Source organism: Anabrus simplex, chromosome 1 (assembly GCF_040414725.1).
Source record: "Anabrus simplex isolate iqAnaSimp1 chromosome 1, ASM4041472v1, whole genome shotgun sequence".
Lineage (NCBI taxonomy): Eukaryota > Metazoa > Arthropoda > Insecta > Orthoptera > Tettigoniidae > Anabrus > Anabrus simplex.
In genome coordinates, this window is record NC_090265.1 from 809,161,698 (window position 1) to 809,184,071 (window position 22,374).

General features: G+C 42.3%; 1 protein-coding gene across 1 annotated transcript in view; it reads right to left on the bottom strand.

Moving 5' to 3' along the window:
* LOC136857048 (frizzled-4) overlaps window positions 1–18,629 on the bottom strand; it is a 162,864-nt gene extending 144,235 nt beyond the window's left edge. The window contains exon 1 of the mRNA XM_067135410.2: window positions 17,704–18,629. Within this exon, the coding sequence (XP_066991511.2) occupies window positions 17,704–18,629 (926 nt within the window). The remainder of the gene's footprint in view (window positions 1–17,703) is intronic.
* Between the last annotated feature and the right edge of the window lie 3,745 nt (window positions 18,630–22,374).

Genomic DNA, 22,374 nt, shown 5'->3' on the forward strand with positions numbered 1-22,374 from the left:
GCTACAGACTTACGGCCCGGCTTTAAGTCGTTATTGAACGCTCTAACGGTAGTAATTACTCGTGTGCTACAGCCTTACGGCCCGGCTGTAAGTTGTTATTGAACGCTCTAACGGTAGTAATGGCGTAAGCTATTACATCTGCTGAACAGGATTTAGGTGCCACAGATTATAAAATACTGTGTAAAACACGTTTCTATCTATTTCGATATAATGAAACTGTATACAATTGAAATGTCTGTAATAGGTCCTAACCTATTACGTTTTCTATGATAATGCGACCGCCCTTTTCTGTCAGAAGAAAATGGCCTCTTGGACTAAAGAGGTGTGCAATTCCCCACCGACAGCTATAGGGGTGGATATGGTTTGTACAATACAGTAGAATTTCGTAAAACTGATTAGAGAATTGAACTCCGTTCGTACATAAAAGGGTACAGTGTTTTTGAGATGGGCCTCACTTACTGCCTCTTGTATGGTCTTTGCATCGGGGGACGAAGCCTATATATCGGGCTAGGTGTGCTTAAAATTGCTGTACGATGTGACAGAGGATACACATAAGAGACATTTCACTACTAGCAGATTGCATAATGTTGGAAAAAAATAGGCGCAGCTGGACCACTCGATCCACCATTGACTCGCTTGATACAACGGGCCCTTGGTCCTCACTGGGACTCGAATGGAGTAGTGGAAGTTCCAGCAACTGGGTTTTGGCTTATTTTGTTTTCCATTGAAGCCATTTTAGCCGGACTGAGTGGCTCAGACGGTATTGTCCCAGCTGGCGGATTCGATCTTACCTAAATTCGGTGGTATTTGAAAGAGCTCAAATACGTCATCCTAGAGTCAGCAGATTAACCGGTACGAAAAATAACTCCTGCGGGACGAAATTTCGTCACCTCGGCGTATCCGAAAACCGTACTAGTAAATGGCCTCTTGAATAATCAGGTGTGTAATTCTCTACCGACAACTATACAAGTGGATTTTGTTTGTACAGCACAGTAACATTTCGTCAAACGAATAATATGGAAGTAGCAGAATAGTTTCTCACCAAAATCAGCTGCGTAGTGACTTAGCAGTTGTTCTCCAGAACCCAAGATAACGGTTTCGAGCCACGACAAGGGCCAAGGCATTAAAGTGTGTCCAAATGCAACAAAATTCCTACACCTTGGCATTGCTAAACATTAGTAGGAATCGAAGTGATGTTAAATTATCAACACTATTATTGTCCGACTCGTTGGCTGAACGGTCAGCGTACTGGCCTTCGGTTCAGAGGGTCCCAGGTTCGATTTCCGGCCGGGTCAGGGATTTTAACCTTCACTGGTTAATTCCAGTGGCTCGGGGCTGGGTGCTGTCTCCAACATCCCTGCAACTCAAACACCACATTAACACGCAGTTACCTACACATGGCAGATGCCGCCCACCCTTATCGGAAGGTCTGCTGCACTCGGCTAGATAGCCACACGAAATTATTTTATTATTTAACAGCATCATTACACTCCTCCCATACCGTGATGAGTAGCAAGGAATGCAGAAGATGCCCCTACAGTTGCATCTCAGTTTCTTATAGAAGATTCAGCTCAATGGGTCAAAATAAACTGGCAGTATTCTACGATTACCGAGCAAGTGGCAGTGCGGTGTGGATCACGTGGCTATCAGCTTGCATCGGGAGATGGTGGGTTCGAGTCCTACCGTCGGCAGCCCTGAATATGGTTTTCCGTGGTTCACACCAGGCAACTACTAGGACTGTAACTTAATGAAGGCCACGGCCGCTAACTTCCCAATCAGTGGCGGCCGGTAGACTTTCAGGTCTGGGGAGCGGCCACAGTACTTTCTCCAACAAATCTTTCTTTGCTACTGACCAGCACCGCCGCACATATTCAAGTCTTCCGCGCGAAAATCTCATTCACTGCTGGCAACCCTCAGAAAATGCGCGATGCAAGCAAGAGGCCCTATTTCAATCAACATTCCTGGTCTCAAATGTTACATTTCAATATAATTATTTATTATATATCTTCTTAAAATATAAATAATAGGGCAAACAAGGTCGTAAATTATTATTGACTTTTATTGTATGCAACCATGGAGATTTGGCTGGCGCATGCTCGTATAGGGGTTTGTGAGATCATTTTTTATACATTGCTACGGACGCTGCCCAAGTAAAAGCCTCTTCCCGCATCCTTCTCCTTCCTCCCCCCGAAATCGTCCACTAGCGCGCTTCCCCCATTGCATCTCCACCCCCTCACCCACACTCTATCCTCGGACGGAAGCTCGAGAGTCCGTGCCTTATCTTCAGCCTGAAAACATTTACCAGTGAACTGCGCTCTGAAAGTCAGTCACCTAAGTTTGATATTGCCGAACAGTCTTCCTTATTGATGAGAATTTACAGTTTAACAGTGAAATGTTTCTTAGCAATATTCGAGTCTAATATTTGACTTCAAATGTCGAGAGAAAATAGAAGAACCTTTTCGTTCTCTAGGGAGGACACCGTCCGGGAGTTCTTAAGGACCGGCCGGTACAGTTCCCAGTCCTAGCCTTTTCTCATCCTAGCGACGTGTTAGTACGACGTTAAACCACTAGCAAAAAAGAAAAAGAAAGAAAAGAAACGAAAATGAAGTAGCTGATTTAATATAAGTACGGTTGCACTGATGAGCACATCAGAGTAGATAGTTAACCGGTAAAAAATGTGTATCAATAAGAATTCGAAGGGTTGACTGAACTTATGGAGGAAATGCCAGTCTATCAGGAGACCTTATTGAATCGAAGGGAGGGTGTTAAGCGTCTTCCCATCCCTCTGTCGCATAAAATGTAGTATCTATGATGAATTTTCTAGGACGCTCTGAAAATGATCTTCCAAAGGTCGACATTCCAACAGCACAGTGTCTGGTGATGGTTGTATGAATAATGCCTATTCAGGTGACAGAAAATGTAATAGAATATGAATTTTGGACCTGGTTAACAGCATCGAAAGAATAACAAGGTGAAATACAATCGTCTTGGAAGTCTTGTCAGGTTTGTCTGTCCCAAGTAAATATATTGGATCCTTGAAACTTCTTGACAAAGAGACATAGTACGTGTCGGTGCCAGCCAGCTGTAGGTTGTAGCTTCTCAGGAATATAGAATGCTCTTCACAGTACACCTAGCAATACAACAACATGCTACTGATGGGACGGAGTGTTTACTTGTAACAAGTTATGTCAAAAGTCTCTATCCATCTCAGTGATGGTTACAGAGGCAGTTACTTGCCTTAAAGTCTGAACTACATATCTTTATCCTACGAAGAGTGGTGTGTGGGGAACAGCAGAAGCTCGTTGAGTCGGTCCCCTTTAACTCGGATCAGTCAGACCAATTAAGAAGAGCAAAAAAAGTTTAAGAAGCCTTGCACGATAATCGGAGAGAGAGAGTAAAAACTTACAAATAAAAACACGTTTAGTGAGAGAATTACAGGCAGATTTATTACTTTAATTCGTGCGCCTAAACGTACTGTACAGCGAGGAGCTTACTAGTTATTTTATCATGAAGTAGACACGTGTTTGTTTGTTATGTGCGGAAACTAGGACTACGAATTTGATGAAATTTCATTCTTTTTCCGGTTACACAGAAACTTGGTTGCCGCAAAGTCTCAACGAATGTACATTTAAACTAAATGTAGGGATGCGTGATAGCCGAGAGGGTGGGCGGGTGCAGAATGGATCTCGGCCCATAAGTGGCCACGGCTTGTCCGTGGTCCGACAGCTCTGCACTCCGACCAGCCAACCGAGTGCCTTTGTATTCAGGAGATGGAGAGGGGCTGTTCCCCACGGTCGTCTATCTTGAGAATGGTTTTCCGTTGTTTTCCATTCTCCTGCACTAAGGCGAATGCCGGAACAGTTCCTAGTAACATAGGTCACGGCCACCAACTCTGTCACCTACTCCGATACAAATCTCCTGGCCTGAGAGACGGCGTTACCCTCTAGGAGGCCCGCCTTCCCCTTCTGGGGAGGAATGAAAACATTTAGTATTAAAGTAGTAGTAGCAAAGAGTGGCATCGTCACTAGTTTCTCGTGAAGGCGGCCGCTTTATGAAAAATGGACTATTTTAAGCTATATTTGTTATGAATTCTTGTCCATGTTTTCATCATTTTGGGCGAATTTTAGTGGAAGTTTGACCAGGAATTCTCATTAATGTCATGATTTTGTTCTTTTTTAATTTCCATTATAATTCCATATTTGCTCTAAACATTTTTTTCATTAATACCCATGTTTTGAACATTAGTTTTTCTACAAAATCAGTTTCCATTTTAACGTTCAATCCAATCACCCCTTCAATGAGGATTTGCAACAGGATTCGGAAGTTGAAGACCTATACATTGCCGAAAAAGGACCTATAAAAAACTAAAAATATCAAGAAAGGACCTAAAACTGATAAAAAAAAAGCAAAGCAAAGTCACCTCCGTACAGGCCATGAAGGTCCTTGGAGGAGTGGAAGGTAAAGGCTTCCACCATTGTTAACCGCGGCACGTGATGGGGTAGAGTGGTTAGCTCTACGCCCGGCCGCCTTTGCCCACAGGAATTAACCTGGTACTCATTTTTTAGTGGAATTTTGACCAGGAATTCTCATTAATGTCATGATTTTGTTCTTTTTTAATTTCCATTATAATTCCATATTTGCTCTAAACATTTTTTTCATTAATACCCATGTTTTGAACATTAGTTTTTCTACAAAATCAGTTTCCATTTTAACGTTCAATCCAATCAACCCTTCAATGAGGATTTGCAACAGGATTCGGAAGTTGAAGACCTATACATTGCCGAAAAAGGACCTATAAAAAACTAAAAATATCAAAAAAGGACCTAAAACTGATAAAAAAAAGCAAAGCAAAGTCACCTCCGTACAGGCCATGGAGGTCCTTGGAGGAGTGGAAGGTCAAGGCTTCCACCATTGTTAACCGCGGCACGTGATGGGGTAGAGTCGATAGCTCTACGCCCGGCCGCCTTTGGCCACAGGAATTAACCTGGTACTCATTTTTGGTGTAGGCTGAGTGAACCTCAGGGCCATATGCACCTCCGGAAGTGGAAATCTCGTTTCTTAAATTTTACGACTTCCTGGCGGGGATTCGAACCCACGTCCTTCCGGGCGAACCGAGCACGCCTTTACCGCCTCGGCCAGGCAGCCCCCAAAAACTGATAAAAAAGGACGTAAAAATATCCATATTCATTCATAATTTTAGTTTTAATTACATATTTAATGAAGGAATATGATGTTTAAAAATGCAAAATTCTAGTGGTATGCAACATACTGTCCAAAAATATATGAGTAAAATACTTCTTTCAGACAAAATATATTTTTAGATTAACATAATTAAAAAATGAATTCCGTGTTTGTTTAAGAAAAAGTACTTGCAGAATATAGAATGAAATATTTTTTCCACCCAGAGGCTTTGCAAAACATCACAATAATCATGTCCATGTTTTTAGGTGTAAAGGATCGTCAGTTTTCAGATAGCACGAGCAAAACATCGAGAGACACTTCTCTTCACATCATCGGATGATAAGGGTTGATACTTGAAGCAAGTGAAATCATCTTCTTCAAAAACACTCACATCAATATTTTCTCCTTTCAATTATTTCGCTAATTTGATATCCCTGATTTTATTCAAGCACGAGTTTCATGTTTTCTTTTCATTCTCTCTTTTTCAGATTTGGTTCAAACATGTGTATTTACTAAATGAAAGATGTTTAACCCGGCAACGGGCGTGTGGTGAGTTGGAACAGGAGATTTTCTCTCACCCATGAAATGAATGAAGAAAATCATCTTTATAGTGCACTAGTGGACCCGTACGCTGCTCCGCAGCATTCGTTATAAATAGGTCAGATAACTCACCTTGATATGCCTGTCGTAGTTATATTGTTTTTCCTGCCCATTTCAATAATTTTGTGAACATTTGATACCGATAATATAGTAAAATGTGTTTATTTTTACAGAAGATTCCAAATACCAATTTTAACGTCTGTAACATCTTCAGTTGTACGATCCCGCCCGTATGTGTGTCTTAGCCTACAGTTTTCTTTCCCAGACAGTAAGTCATAATATGTTTACCATACCGATTCGGAACGAACTTTGACTTAAACGGCATTCAGAGTGTCACAGTTAATCTCAGCTACCCCAAAGACTATGAATTCGTCATTAATTTGGATTTTTAAGTTTCACTCCCTTCCTTTAGGGGTGCTGGGGGTTCTTTACCCTACAGTAATTTTTCCAGATAAAAGCAGAAATAAGTTTTAAGTAACACATCATAATCTCCATATACTGTTGGGTAGGCAACCCGCTGTTCGGACTTGTCTTGCTGTTTGCTTATCTTCCCCTATTTTATTTTTCACCCCTTAGTGCCGAACTACCAATCAGATTCCGTTCAAACCACTTCATAATCCCTCTCAGATGTAATAAGGACAAACTGTGAAAATTTCAGCGAAATCGGTCCAGTAGTTTTTGAGTCTATTAGCTTCAAACATACCAACATCCAATGTTATTCTTTATAGTGAATATTTCGATTTCATTGGTGATTTAAAGCTTTCTGTAATTATTTTCATAAGAATTATTGTATTTTGCCATATTTTACTTAGATGTAGGATATTCTACCTCGCTTAACAATGACAGCTACACAAACGTAACAAGGCGCAAGGTGAAGGAAAATCTCACTGAACTGCAAAAATGACAACAATGCACTGCAAACGAACCAATTGGAATACCTAGGAGGAGACTCGTGTGCAAAACCATTGCGCAGTGGGATATGACGAAATCAAGGAGTGAGAGATTCCCTCAACACGCGCCCGTTGCCGGTTTAAGAGGTAATGGTTGAACTAATGATGATTCGAATTGAGAATGGGCAGTAAAAATGTAGTCGAAATAAGGTTAAGTTGCAAAAAAGCCGTTTAAGAGCTAAAAAAAGGACCAAAAACCGCCGGAAAAGGCAAGAAACGACAAATAAAGCCCACAATGGCCTACATCCCTACAATGAACATTATGATGTTAGGCCTCGTCTACGGATACTCGAGAAAAGAAAAAAAGGGATTTTTCCTCTACTTCCGAGCCCTCCATATCCAATACAATGATACAATTGCTTCAGTTGAGACAGGAGGGATAATTCATTTTTACGTCATTATTTTGTAATTTTAGAGCATTTTTGAAGAAGTTTCACGTCATGAACGCCTTGTTTATAGAACTTTAAAAAATACATTATAGTCATCAAAATCCTAGCCACCGAGCTCGATAGCTGCAGTCGCTTTAGTGCGGCCAGTGTCCAGTATTCGGGAGATAGTGGGTTCCAACCCTACTGTCGCCAGACCTGAAGATGGTTTAATTAAGGCCACGGCCGCTTCTTTCCCACTCCTAGCCTCTTCCTGTCCCATCGTCGCCATAAGACCTATCTGTGACAGTGCGACGTAAAGCAACTTGCTAAACAAAATATATATCCTAGCCCTAGTGATAACATTTTTGTGATCTATAAATATGTTTCAAACATGTTGTGCTGAATATAAAGGAAGTTTTTTTGACCGAGCGAGCTGGCCGTGCGGTTAGGGACGCACAACTGTGAGCTTGCATTCAGGAGGTAATGGGTTCGAACCCCACTGTCCGCAGCCCTGAAGATGATTTCCGTGATTTCCCATTTTAACGTTAGGCAAATGCTGGGGCTGTACCTTAATTAGGGCCACGGTTGCTTCTTTCCAACTCCTAGCCCTTTCCTGTCCCATCGTCGCCATAAGACCTATCTGTGTCGGTGCGACGTAAAAAAAAGTAGATGCTATCTGATTTTCCCCTCATCATAAGTTTATCCCGGATCGGCTCCGGTCCCAACTGATCCGACTTAACACGGTTTTTCCATACTACCAGTGTGTGTGGATGCTGTAAGAACGGTTACCCAGAAGGTTAGTAGGGCTGCTGTAACTCGATAAGGAATGCCATGCCAACTATCACATTCCACACCTTGCTGAGTAAGCCACTATCTTAGAACCAACCAAGCAGCTTCCGAGCTGATAACAAAACAACTCTCAATATTTAAAGGAACCCAGACTTTGAAAAAGAACGTTCCACTGAGAGATAGATAGAGCCCTGCACGGATGCGGATATCCGCGAAGTTAGTGTCTTGGCGGATGCAAACTGTATGGCAGGGTTCTAGGACATTTCGTACCACCGGACACTTCGTACCACTAAACCGGCTGATTACCTGCGAAGTGTCAGCTAATGACTTTAAAATATTTAGGCGGGGACATTCCGTACCACTTGAAGAAGAGGGAAGTACTGCGAAGCAAAAGCGATATCAGAGACTGTGGCGATATCCTTCGCACGGTGCGGTGGGACCACTACTGACCAGTGTTGCCAACTTATATTTTTAAGATCCGCTAAATACTACTAAAAATCCGCTAAAATTCCGCCAAGAAATCCGATCTCAAATAATGAGCAATAAAATGAGCAATAATAATAATAATAATAATAATAATAATAATAATAATAATAATAATAATAATAAAAGTAAATGTCTGCACTCACCTGATCTGTAAGTTCCACTGGGATTAATCACCTGCCTGCGAGCCGGCGAGCTAAAACTTGTTGGCGTTTTACTGCCGGGTGCAATCTAGGTGAATCCCCTACCTCAAGGGCCAAACACAGAACAGACCAGTTCATTAAACGGACTTCCTTCTTACCATAAATATAAATGCTACTCTCTCACAGTTTCATTATCTGTCGTCATTCGTTAACTAAGAGATAAGTACCCTTTCCCCACGCATTATAAATTTATGATACCATTATCTCATAACAACAAATCCAAAAAACATGTTTTCCTCATGTGACTGCTAGCTCCTAAGAAGAAATACGGAATAGCTCGGAGACAGAATGGAGTACAAATTTTAAAAAACGTAAAATGGATAAAACACTAAATTCCGCTATAATAAATCTAGAATTCCGCCAAAAATCCGCTGTCCGCTAAATGATACATTTCTCCGCCGACCGTCTTGTAATTCCGCCAAATTTAGCGGAAAATCCGCTAAGTTGGCAACACTGCTACTGACGTTAACCTTCCTCCGGGCGCAACTGATCTGATTGGTACACGTGTTAATTCTTATCTCGCATTCGTCATTCGCGGGGACGGTGTCGTCCCATTTGCGATCAGTCCCATTTGCGATCACTCACGTAGAATACAAGACTATTTTATTTTTGACGGGATAAGCATTGTCCCATTTGCGATCACTCTTATCAGTGACATACAAACAGTCAGGTTGCTGTGAGGAAATTCTCTACTGAAGGACTGGTACAGCAAGACAACCCTCAAGTAACTGGCGAAACTACATACTAGGATTTTTACGAATCGTATGTTGAAACTCATTAAATTACTTATATTTACACCGGGCGAGTTGGCCGTGCGGTTAGAGGCGCGCAGCTGTGAGCTTGCATCCGGGAGATAGTGGGTTTCAACCCGACTGTCGGTAGACCTGAAGATGGTTTTCCGTGGTTTCCCATTTTCACACCAGGCAAATTTTGGGGCCATACCTTAGTGAAGGTCACGGCCGCTTCCTTTCCATTCCTAGGCCTTTCCTCTTTCATCGTCACCGTAAGACCTATCTGTGTCCGTGCAATGTAAAAAACCCCTTATATTTACTATTTGAGACTGATGCGTTAATATCGGGACTGACAGAGAATAAACAGGACCCAAATGAACCTTTTATTTAGAGTTACCGGATGGTTGTGGGTGTAAAGGCTGTTCCAAATTCAAAACAAAGGATTTTGCCCTGCCGTAACACTTTGCTTCTTCGGCAGTGCTACCCTTTTTGAAGCGATTGTAGCTCATCTCAAATTTAGCAGTTAACCTACACTTTTTTATACAGTAGGGGACACTATTAAATGTCCGGCTCCATGGCTAAATGGTTAGCGTTCTGGCCTTTAGCCACAGGGGTCCCGGCTTCGATTCCCGGCAGGGTCGGGAAATTTAACCATCATTGGTTAATTTCACTGGCACGGGGGCTGCGTGTGTGTGTTGTCTTATCATCATGTTATCCTCATCACGACGCGCAGGTCGCCTACGGACATCAAATCGAAAGACCTGCACCTGGCGAGCCGAACATGTCCTCGGACACTCCCGGCACTAAAAGCCATACGCCATTTCATTTCACTGTTAAATTACTGCTTAAATAATGCTCAAACTGTTCAAATATTCATACTAACACGTGAAGTAAACAGCTGCTCAAAATGTAATTAGCCTACTTTCATCTATATGTATGTATACTCCTTAGTCTCGTTTCTTGATACCGACTCGGAGATGAGATGAGATTAATTTATATGGCATGTTTCTACGGCCAAATGCCCTTCCTAGCACCAACCTCAGTTGAGAATCTAATGAAGATGAAATGTGTTATGTTGAATAAAATTGGGTAAGGGAGTGGAAGGACCCAGCTCTGGCCTATGGATAGGACCTGTCCCGCCATTTGACTGGAAATGAAAATATTAAACCACAGAAAACTTTCTGAGAACAGCCGACGGAGGGATCGAACCCACGCGTTTCTCGAATGTAGGGCTTGGTTCCATAGACGTAGCGCGTAAACACGCGCGGCCACTCAGTCTACTTTCACCTATATAAATAAAGTGATAATTTTTTGTCTGTACGCTCAGATTAGATTAACAAGATTCCAGAACTTAATGTTAAGAAAATGTTTAGATTAAAATAAGTTGAAGAAATGATAATTCTATAATGATAGCGGGAAATAGTGGGTTCGAACAGCCTTATCGGCAGCCCTAAGGATGGTTTTTCGTGGTTACCTATCGTCACAAAAGGAAAATGCTGGGAGGGTACTTTAATTACGGTCATGGCCGTTTCCTTCCCATTCCTAACCCTTTCCTATCCCATTGTTGCCATAAGGCCTATCTGTGTCGGTGCGACGTAAAGCCAGCGGTAAAAAATACCCATGTCACCAAACATCCCTGACTTTTCCGTAAATTTCTGTACGAGTATCCATTATGCAAAGCACAAGCTTGCCTTTCTTCGTCTCAATGACCTGCATGTCGTAAGTAAGCACGCAGATAACAAGAAAATCTACAGTACAGTACATCAACGATGGATGTCTACAGCTGGAATAATTACAGTATTTTAGAAACTGTAGACTAATATTACCTCAAAAAACGTTCAAGAGAAAGGGGACAGGTTGGGAGAATTCTTACCACGCGATTGTGTGGAGTACGTTGGAAAATCCTGATAGGCTGCTGATAATTGTACAGGGCCGATGACCTTCGATGTTAGGCCCCTTAAAACAAGCAAGCAAGCGATAATTGTACAGTGATCGCAAATGAGACACGAACTGGTCTTTCTTCACATTCTTGTTTCCACTGTAATGGGAGTGATCGCAAATGGGACTGTGCGCAAATGGGACACAACCGCGTGGACTAGGCTACTTCCACTTTTCAGTAGTTTCCTGTTTCCGCGTGACATTCTAGCCCATATTGGCCAGTTCATAAGGATATTTTATTTCACTTACTTGATACTGAAATAATGCAGTAGTTAATAAATATCCATAATAATAGTAATATTATCCATCCTTATGCTCGTCAGGTACATTGTGCGCAAACACGATGTACATTTCTATTGTATTGTTTTGTTCAGGATTTATACTTTTAAAAATCGACTTTCTTATGATACTATGTACATACAAATACGTGATAAGTACAGTTTAAAGGGCAATTATTAAAATAATATAGAAGTTTGCTTCAGCAAATGTTGTAAATTACTTTTGTGTCTACTTTCTAAAGTGTGTCTACCAGGCTAATTACGCCCGCTGGCGTCGAAGTGGAATTCCAATCTGACATTAAGTGGTACGGATTGTCCTGGGGTATATATTTGGAGATTACGGGAAAACCGTTCGCAGGTAGATAACGACCTAGGTGGTATGAAATGTCCTCAACAATCAAATGGTACGGAATGTCCGTGGTACGAAATGTCCGGACACTGTATGGCAGTACGGATAATTTTGCTGACAATTTCTAAATAATGAAGTTTATTGATTTTCATTCGGGTATACTCTTATTCTTGAATACGGTTAGGCGACCCTTGACAGTGATATGGGAGAATTGTGGTACCGGTATATAAAGAGCCTTGAGACCATAAATCCGTAAATCTGACCTAAGCCTACCCGCAGTTAATGGAAGGAAGGAACAAAGATCAATACGTCAGTACTTGTCGTAAGAGAAAACCCCTCATAAACCTGTGACTGTAGGGGTTCTGGTGCCTGGTGTCAGGCCTATTGTATTATGTTAACAGATCGATCCGTTTCAATACCTTGGGTGTACAGTAATATAAAACCAAACCAAAACCAAACCCCATGGCACTACAGCCCTTGAAGAGCCTTGGCCTACCAAGCGACCGCTGCTCAGCCCGAAGGCCTGCAGATTACGAGGTGTCATGTGGTCAGCACGACGAATCCTCTCGGCCGTTATTCTTGGCTTTCTAGACCGGGGCCGCTATCTCACCGTCAGATAGCTCCTCAATTCTAATCACGTAGGCTGAGTGGACCTCGAACCAGCCCTCAGGTCCAGGTAAAAATCCCTGACCTGGCCGGGAATCGAACCCGGGGCCTCCGGGTAAGAGGCAGGGACGCTACCCCTACACCACGGGGGCCGGCGTACAGTAATATACTGTAGTTAAATATTTACAATATCCGCGGATGCGAATGCGGATGAAGGAAGTGCGGATCCGCGCAGGGCCCTAGAGATAGGTAGGTAGTGGGTCCGAGAAACCACACCGGTCCTAGCTAAGGATCTTCTGATGAATATCTATGTAAGAGTCAACCAAGATGAACAATGCGGTGGAGAGAGCACTTTCGGTACCTTGTAACAATAGAAAGCAGTAACTGATGGGTAGCCTCATAAGGACTGACAAGGGGACAAGGGGAGGGAAGAAGTGTCCTTACCCCCTCGTAGTATGTGGGCGGGAAGCATAAACTTGTAAGACGCTCTTGGCCTCGGATACATAAACAACATCGAGCTCGGAAAACGATGAGAGATATGAGAGAAAAAGTAGAAAAGTTTGACGAGAGGGAAAAAACAAAACAATGATGGATGCGACTGAAGTACAAAGGTCGCATTCCAAGTCGAAGACGTCATGAGCCTTAGGCGTAAAAATGATATAGACAAGGGTGACTAGATGTATTGCTTTCCGCCTGTGGTCTATATAAAGAATCCAATATAAATATTCTGGACTATGAGTTCTCTTCTCTATGGTGAAGGTGGAATATGAAGCATTTCCTGTTCTGGTTTCCATTAAACAACCACTTTGCAACCCACTGGAGAGAAGACAGCGATCGTACTATGTCAAAAAGTGTAGGCAAATGCTTTTTTTTTCCTAGTAGCTTTACATCGCATAGACACAGACAGGTCTTATGGCGACGATGGGATAGGAAAGGCCTAAGAGTTGGCAGGAAGCGGCCATGGACTTAATTAAGGTACAGCCCCAGCATTTGCCTGGTGTGAAAATGGGGAAACCACGGAAAACCATCTTCAGGGCTGCCGACAGTGGGATTTGAACCCACTATCTCCCAGATGCAAGCTCAAAGCCACGCGCCTCTAACCGCACGGCCAACTCGCCCGGTTGTAGGCAAATGTGTTCTGAATTATGATAAGTATAATCGGAATTACAACTGTGCTGAATTCTAAGACTTCCTTCTTGGACAACAGCTGTCAGAAATATGACCAACTGGTTCGCTAACTGTCCAAGAATAATCATGCTGTATTGTGCTTTTGTACTGTCATTAAACTAAAATTATAAACACGAATAATAAATATGTATGAATTTACACTTCTTCATAACGAGATGGCATTATTTATTATTAATAGTCAGCCCTATATTACAGTATTTCTTTTGTTACACACAGAAGGTATTTATAGATGTATTTATTGTTTTATGAATAACGACAACGCAAATGGCGAAAACCTAACTCCGCATTTCCTTTGACGACTTTCAGGAATAGATTCTGGTTTCTGTACCGGTATCTGAAATTCCGGTCACCCTAATATAGGATAGATAGTAATATCATTTTTTATGTACTATGTGAAGAACTTTGTTTACATTTCATATGGTGCAAACCTAAATTATTTCGCACATTTGAGTAGTTTAATGAGACGGGAGCACTGACATCACTCGCGACCTTTCCCTATCAAATCTTTCAGTTAATACCTCACGGCACCCAATTTCCACATTTATATCCGAGGTTGTGTGGTTAATTTAAAACACATGTTGCTTGAATCGACTATCGGCTGTTTTGTAACTGAAGGTACCTCTTGGATTCTGAGATGTGCTAGATAAAAATGCGTCCTAAGTTTTTTTTTTTTACAATTGGCTTTACGTCACACCGACACAGATAACTCTTATGGCGACCATTGGATAGGAAAGGCCTAGGAGTGGGAAGGAAGCGGCCTGGTGTGAAAATGGGAAACCACGGAAAACCATATTCAGGCCTGCCGACAGCGGGGTTCAAACCCACTATCTCTCGGAAGCAAGCTCACAGCTGAGCGCCCCTAACCGTACGGCCAACTCAGCCGGTCTATGTTTCTTTTAAATTTAAGGTTGTAAATTCAGGTGAGTGGCGATTTAGCGCATATTACGAGAGTCAAAGCTAAGCGGATTCAGGATATCTTATTCATACTTCGGAAGTTTTCTTTTAGCTACGAGGCCATAAAGTTACTTTACTTGCAAACAGATGATTTTAGAGGTGCCTTGATAATACAGAAAACCTTTCAGAATGATTGATGGAAAGAATAACAGTCTATAATGATGTACGTAGATTATTATTTTCACGTGGTAAATTACAGTTTACCGGTACATCAATGCTATTTCTGGAAAACTGAGGACTGATCCCGAAAGGCCTATTAGGGCTACCCCCAAGACCGAAATTTTAATACGCATGGAATATGATCCGGGGCGGTAATTTTGTTTTTCAAATCAAGATTTTTAATTCCCCATATGGACCTATAAGAAATAGATTTAATAATCGCGCTCATGATACAAGCTTTCATTAAGAGGATTTTTCTTCAAAGGATGGTCACTTACTTAAGTAACGTGCTAACTTTAAATACGTACTGATGTTGGTGTAACACCAAACTAATCGTCCCATCACGCGGGTCGCAGTTTTACGCTTGCAGCTGTCTTACTGTTACGGCCCGGATCATATTACATCAAAGGTAACACCTGTTTTACGGATTTTGATTCTACAGAAGGGATGGAAAAATGTACACCTTATGTGGACATAAGTTTGCGTTAGCAGCTGTGAATCCCTGTATCCAACAGTTCAGCCGAACGTTAACTTACGTCACTGCGACCAATCAAAACATATCTTCGTTCTTCAACTTCTTACACGACGTATCTCTTCTATGCATTAAACTCTTAAAATACATAAACTATGATAATGTGATCGATACTTTTGCCCAATAGAAGTGCGAAGAAAACCTATTCAGCCGTGACCTCGTAAGTGCAACCAACCACACCTTTATTGACTTCTGGAGTGTTATATATTTCTGTGCATTTTTTTTTACTCTTTAATGTTTTTCATTTCTATATTGATTATACATTTCATTGTCTTCCTTTCGATTATTTTGATCACCCCTCACCTCCTACCAACAGTCAGAGATAATAATAATAATAATAATAATAATAATAATAATAATAATAATTTTACGTCCAACCATCTTACGATTTTCAGAGACGCCGAGGTGCCGGAATGTTATCCCGGAGGAGTTCTTTTACGCGCCAATAGATTCACCGCCACCAGGCTGGTGCATTTGAGCACCTTCAAATACCACCGAACTAAATAGGGATCGAACCAGCCAACTTGGGCTCAGAAAGCTCAGCCAGCGCTCTAACGCCTGAGCCTCTCAGCCCGGCGCCAGCAATAATAATAATAATAATAATAATAATAATAATAATAATAATAATAATAATAATAATATCTCAATGACCCTAACTACTGATTAACGCGGTTCTCTCGAACCGTAAACCCCTGATGGGCAACTAACTATTTTTTAAAAATTAAAAATGTTTATGATCGCTTATACTCGATGATCACATCGCGACTTAAATTCAAAATATCAAAACAAGTTACATAAACAAAAGACTTACATTGAACATACAACATGTGAAAAAACATTCTTTATATGTATTTGTTAATATAAAGAAGAATCTTTAAAAGAAAAATTGCAAACGTAGTGAAGCAGAGTTCATTGCCTTTTGGAGCTCATTAGGAATACTGTGGTACTTTCGCCGCTGATTGTACAGTCGACATTCAGTAATTATATGCTTGATTGTAAATGGTGAGTTACTGTACATACATTGCAGATGGGATGTTGCTCTTTTTTTTTTTTAACTGTGGGTTAGCTTTGAGTGCCCTGTCCTGAGTTGTGATATTAAAACCTGATCTTGCCTGCAAATGTTCTTAACTGGGTTGTTATGGAACTGTGGATGTCTCGTTAACCCTCTACTGCATACTGTTGCCATTAGGCAACAAATAACTTTTCACCTGTGTAAATGGATAAATATTATAGACAGAGGTAGTTTTACGGCACACCTTCAACTGTACAGTCAATTAAACACATATCCCAGTGATGCCTTGATTTTTTTTACATAACATAAGACAAAACAGCCCTACAGCCCAAAGGTACTCCTTCCACCCCGTCAACATCCACGCGAACCAACCACCGTTTATTTTACGTGGGCCCTCCCCATCATATTACCACAGGCTTCAGGAGTACCTCTGGCTCAACCTCAAAGACATTACCGACCTACGGTAGTGCAAGTATACTTGTGCCCTGCAATACGTACCCATGGCCAGTAGGCAGTAATGTTCGGTCTTTGAATGTTAAAAGCTTAGCGTAAAATCGTGGAAAATCGTATATATATTCCAATATGGCAATCCACATCACATACGAGTGTTAAGCTATTAGGCCCAGTTAAGAATTGCTGGTATATCTAAGCCACTGAGCGTATAATGAACATTAAAGCCTTAGCCTAGATGTTCCAAATGAAGAAGAAGAAAAAAGACAAAGATAAGATTATGTACTCAATGAGAGAAAAGCTTCATTAACAATATCAATGTTCCATTTATGCATTATCTCATAAAATGGGAGCACAGTAATGACTTGATGAAAGGAATACTCTGAGTGAAATTAATAATGATACACTGGAATCAGTCCCGTCTTCATATATTATAGTATAACAACTTGTGTTCTGATCCTACACTGCCTTTGGAATTATTGTCAGAAGCTTCCAATTTTAAATTCAAGTTACCTAAAAAGGAAAAGAAAGCTCTCACCCGAAAGTGTTAAAAAGTTAATACATAAATAAACAGGACAGGACGGAAAATCCCATCAACTTATCTCACAGACAATACCTTCATCCCTGTGCGACCGTCGTACTGAGATCCAGACCATACACCACAAAGTGAGGTCTTATCAGGGAAATCCTAGAGACGTCTTTGCTGACAAATAGCACTTCACTGATAGAGGGATTGGACGTCAAAGTCTACTATTTTCCAACATATTAATTTGTTGGTTTAAATACGAACATATGCAAATAATTAAGTTTATTATTACATAGGCTACCTCAGCATGTGACAAATAAAATCATTATTATGAAGGTAGATATAACTGGGGCAAGTTAATGGAAATTACTTTACTGTTACAAAATAATCGTGAATTGAAACTCACCACACAGAAGCAGCAATGCCGAAATAGTAGAGCAGGAGAAAGACTACAGCACAGTTAGCGTTCGCCAATCCGTCCTGGGATAACAACAAACGTCCTGGTGCATGTGGGTCTGGGCTGCATGCGACAGCGTTTCTCCCGGCCAGCGCCAAGACGCCCCATCCGACGCTGGCCAGATTATAGCACAGAGCGAGGAAGGCGAGAGGGCGCTCTGGATATCGAAACCTCGCTTGACCTCCTCCCGAGTCCACGAGGAATGTTAATACAGCCAACAATGAGGACACAAAACACATGGCAGCCCAGAGAGAGAGCCACGCCTCTGCGAGTTTCTTGTCTGCCGGTCCAAATAGAACATCGGCATCACAGCGCGGTGCACAACATCCTGAGCGGTTAAGGTACACATACACGTGGGAATGAACATAACGTGAGCAGTGTTCTTGAGACGGTGGTTGAACGGTGATAGGTGACAGCACAGGAGGGGATAGCATAGTCTCTCCGGCTGAGGGTGAGTCTTGTGGTCCCTCCATACACATGTGTTCATGATTATTAACTAGTGGAAACTTGGAGCAGTTCAGAGAAGCCGGCCACAAAAAACCAAAACCATGCAATACAGGAAAACATTTGGCACGAACTGATTCACACAATCCACGGCATGGTCCAATAGGCACATTAATTTTTTCAGTACACATGGGTACGAACACGGAGCACAAAAAGAATTTAAGTTGCGCTGAACAGCCGTACTGTATAAGAGGTTGGAAAGTATTGAGGGTAAATTCAGCGTCACGTTGTAATTCATTGCCGACAAGGTTAGGCATACCAGTAACATTGTAGCCAAGTCCACGGCACGTTTCTACCTGGATAGGTTCACACGCAAAAACACAAGAAATGCTAACTAGCAATAACAAGCCTGTCACAGACAGCGGAGCCATGGTACGGCCCACGACTGACCGGCTCGCTGCTAGCCGCTCAACTGACTGGGCTTGCGCGCGCGCGTCTGGCACTTCCAGGCTTGCCAACACCACCACGATAAACAAACAAAGCAAGGAGGCGAGGGCGTGAATTACTCTTCTTATCCTGAACAATGCACACACGCGAGCTTGCTGCTACGCTGGGGGAACGAACACTTTTAGCTCGATCTGGCCCTTGCCATTCGATTTCACACTTGCAGGCACGGGAGGTGGTTGACCTTGATCTGTATAATCAGGAAATCTCTAATTCGTGCCCTGGTTAGACTATTTATATCAGTTTACCCCTCTGCTCAATCAGCCGTGAGACAGCCATTGAATACAAAGCCAACAAATAAGACGTCAGCGCATAGTGCACTGGACGTTGACGTGTTATACACCAAAGACGTTCCCCATGGATTTCCTACGACAGGGATGGCAAACTTTACCGACCATCGTGTCAATTAAGGTCTTGTTTATTACTTTTTGCTGTCTAGTGCGCTATCGGTTATTTTTTTTAAATCATCCAGACACTCCTCATTTGACTTCATTTCCGTATTGGATTGCATTATATATCACTGTAAATTACATTTCTGAAACAGGTACATTTTAAGAATTCTTTCTTTCTTTCTTTCTTAATCTGCTTATCCTCCAGGGTTGGTTTTTCCCTCGGACTCAGCGAGGGATCCCACCTCTACCGCCTCGTATGTCATGGGTTCGCCATCCATGTCCTACGATATTTGGAGTGTGAGACATTGGGTCGGGGGATACAACGGGGGAGAATGACCAGTACCTCGCCCAGGCGGCCTCACCTGCTATGCTGAACAGGGGCTTCGGTGGCGGTTGGGAAGATTGGAAGGGACAGAAGGAAGAGGAAAGGAATCGGCCGTGGCCTTAAGTTAGGTACCATCCCGCCATTTGCCTGGAGGAGAAGTGGGAAACCACGAAAATCCACTTCGAGGATGGCTGAGGTGGGAATCGAACGTACCTCTACTCAGTTGACCTCCCGAGGCTGAGTGGACCCCGTTCCAGCCATCGTATCACTTTTCGAATTTTGTGGCAGTGCTGGGAATCGAACCCGGGCCTCCGAGGGTGGCAGCTAATCACACTAACCACTACACCACAGAGGCGGACAAATTTTAATAATTAAGGCATATTTTTGCTTTAATTAATAAAATGTGTAAAAAACATTGACCATAGAATTAACTGAGATGTACTTCTTCATTAAAGCGTAATCTTAAAATATGATTTGTAGCTAGATTTTTGGCGAATTTATGATATGTTAGAAACATTAAAATACTGTTAGTGTTATCAGAAGAGCCTCCGTGGCTCAGGCCGCAGCGCACCGGCCTCTCACCGCTGGGTTCAGTGGTTCAAATCCCGGTAACTCCATGTGAGATTTGTGCTGGACAAAGCGGAGGCAGGACAGGTTTTACTCCAGGCACTCCGGTTTTCCCTGTCATATTTCATTCCAGCAACACTATCCAATATCTTTTTATTTCATTAATCATTGCCCCAGAGGAGTGCGACAGGCTTCGGCAGCCTGCACAATTCCTATTCTCGCCGCTAGATTGGGGCTTCATTCATGCCATTCCTGACCCGGTCGGAAGACTGGAACAGGCTGTGGATTTTCAATTTTCAGTGTTTTCAGACGTGCCACAGAAGTCGTGTTCGCGTATCACCTAGTGGCTCGTGTGTCATGGGTTTGCCATCCATGTCCATGTCAAAAAGAAATCTTCAAGATATTTAGCACTTAAAAAGATGTCTCATATCATTAATAGCACTTTCTATAATAGTAAAGTTATATGTTGCCAAAAAGTTCACTGATTATGCCACACAAAGCCCAATAAATGTATCTTGACTAAGTTCAAAAGTAAGTGGCGTTATTTTATAAGTTACTGACTCTAAGTTTCACACGATTTGAGTGGTAATTTGTATATCATTGCACTTCTAATTTTACTTAATTGCACTCCAATCGACTCCTAGAATGGCTAGACGCCAATTTCTCCTCCCTCACCTCTGTAACAGTAAATACTGTACTGTACTGTGTGATTTCCTCTCACCCCCCGGAGGCGTGGGTTCGATTCTCGGCTCTGCCACGAAATTTGAAAAGTGGTACCAAGACTGGAACTGGATCCACTGAGCTCTGGGAGGTCAACTGAGTAGAAGGAGTTCGATTCCCACCTCAGCCATCTTCGAGGTGGTTTTCCGTGATTTCCCACTTCTTCTCCAGGCAAATGCCGGGATGGTACCTAACTTAAGGCCACGACTACTTCCTTACCTATCTTCCAGTCTTCCCATACCCTACAAGGCCCCTGTTCAGCATAGCAGGTAGGGCAACCTGGACAAGGTTCTGGTCCTCCTATCCAGTTGTGTCCCCGACTAAATGTCTCACACTCCAGGACACTGCCCTTGACGCGGTAGAGGTGGGATCCCTCGCTGAGTCCGGGGAAAAAACCAACCCTGGATTGTAAAAGGATTAAATAATAAATAAATTCCCTATATAATTTGCTTCTCAGATGTAATTTCTGCAGCTTTTGTCCTAACAGTCCGGCTCCGTGGCTAAATGGTTAGCGTCCTAGCCTTTGGTCACAGAGGTCCCGGGTTTGATTCCCGGCAGGGTTGGTAATTAACCATCATTGATTAATTTCGCTGGCACGGGGGCTGGGTGTATGTATCGTATTCATCATAATTTTATCCTCATCACGACGCGCAGGTCGCCTACGGGAGTCAAATCAAAAGACCTGCACCTGGCGAGCCGAACATGTCCTCGGACACTCCCGGCACTAAAAGCCATACGCCATTTCACTTTTTTTTTTTTTTTTGTCCTAAAATTAATATTATTCGAAATGGACCGCATAGAACTTAAGGCTTCTTGGTCTTTCTTCTTCTCCCTCAACAAAACCTCTTCATTCTTTCGCTTCTCATCTCCCCCCCTCCCTCTTCAGAAATGATCGCCGGGCTGAGTGGCTCAGACGGTTGAGGCGCTGGCCTTCTGACCTCAACTTGGCAGTTTCGATTTTTGGCTCACTTCGGTGGTATTTGAAGATGCTCAAATACGTCAACCTCGTGTCGGTAGATTTACTGGCACGTAAGAGAACTCCTGCAGGACTTAATTCCGACAACTCGGCGCCTCCTAAAATCGTAAAAGTAGTTGGTGGGGCGTAAAAAAACAATTATTATTGTTGTTATTATTTTTATTATTATGATATAGTGGATGATGATGATGGTAGAATTTATGATATCCGTCAATGAATGCGTGATTTGAAGGGTTGATTTCTTTGGATGTATAGGTGTCTTATAAATACAGTAATTGTGTATGTGCCTACCGGGATGCTTAAGTGGAACAGGAGGGGTAAGCTGCTACTATTTGGTACTTCCTCTCAAAATAACAATCACCACCACCACCACCATCACCTGTTATTATCTGGTGGGTCATATTTGGAATTGCAATGATGTACATCTTCTCACCTCCCATTGAATTTATGTCCACGTGAATGGGATTCTTGGTAGTAATATGTATGAAGTAAGACTTATGAAAAAAAAAAATTACAATTGAGGACCCAAGATGGTCCTAACATTAATATTATTTGAAATGGACAGCATAGAACTTAAGGCTTCTTGGTATTTCTTCTTCTCCCTCAACAAAACCTCTTCATTCTTTCGCTTCTCACCCCCCCCCCTCCCTCTTCAGAAATGATCGCCGGGCTGAGTGGCTCAGACGGTTGAG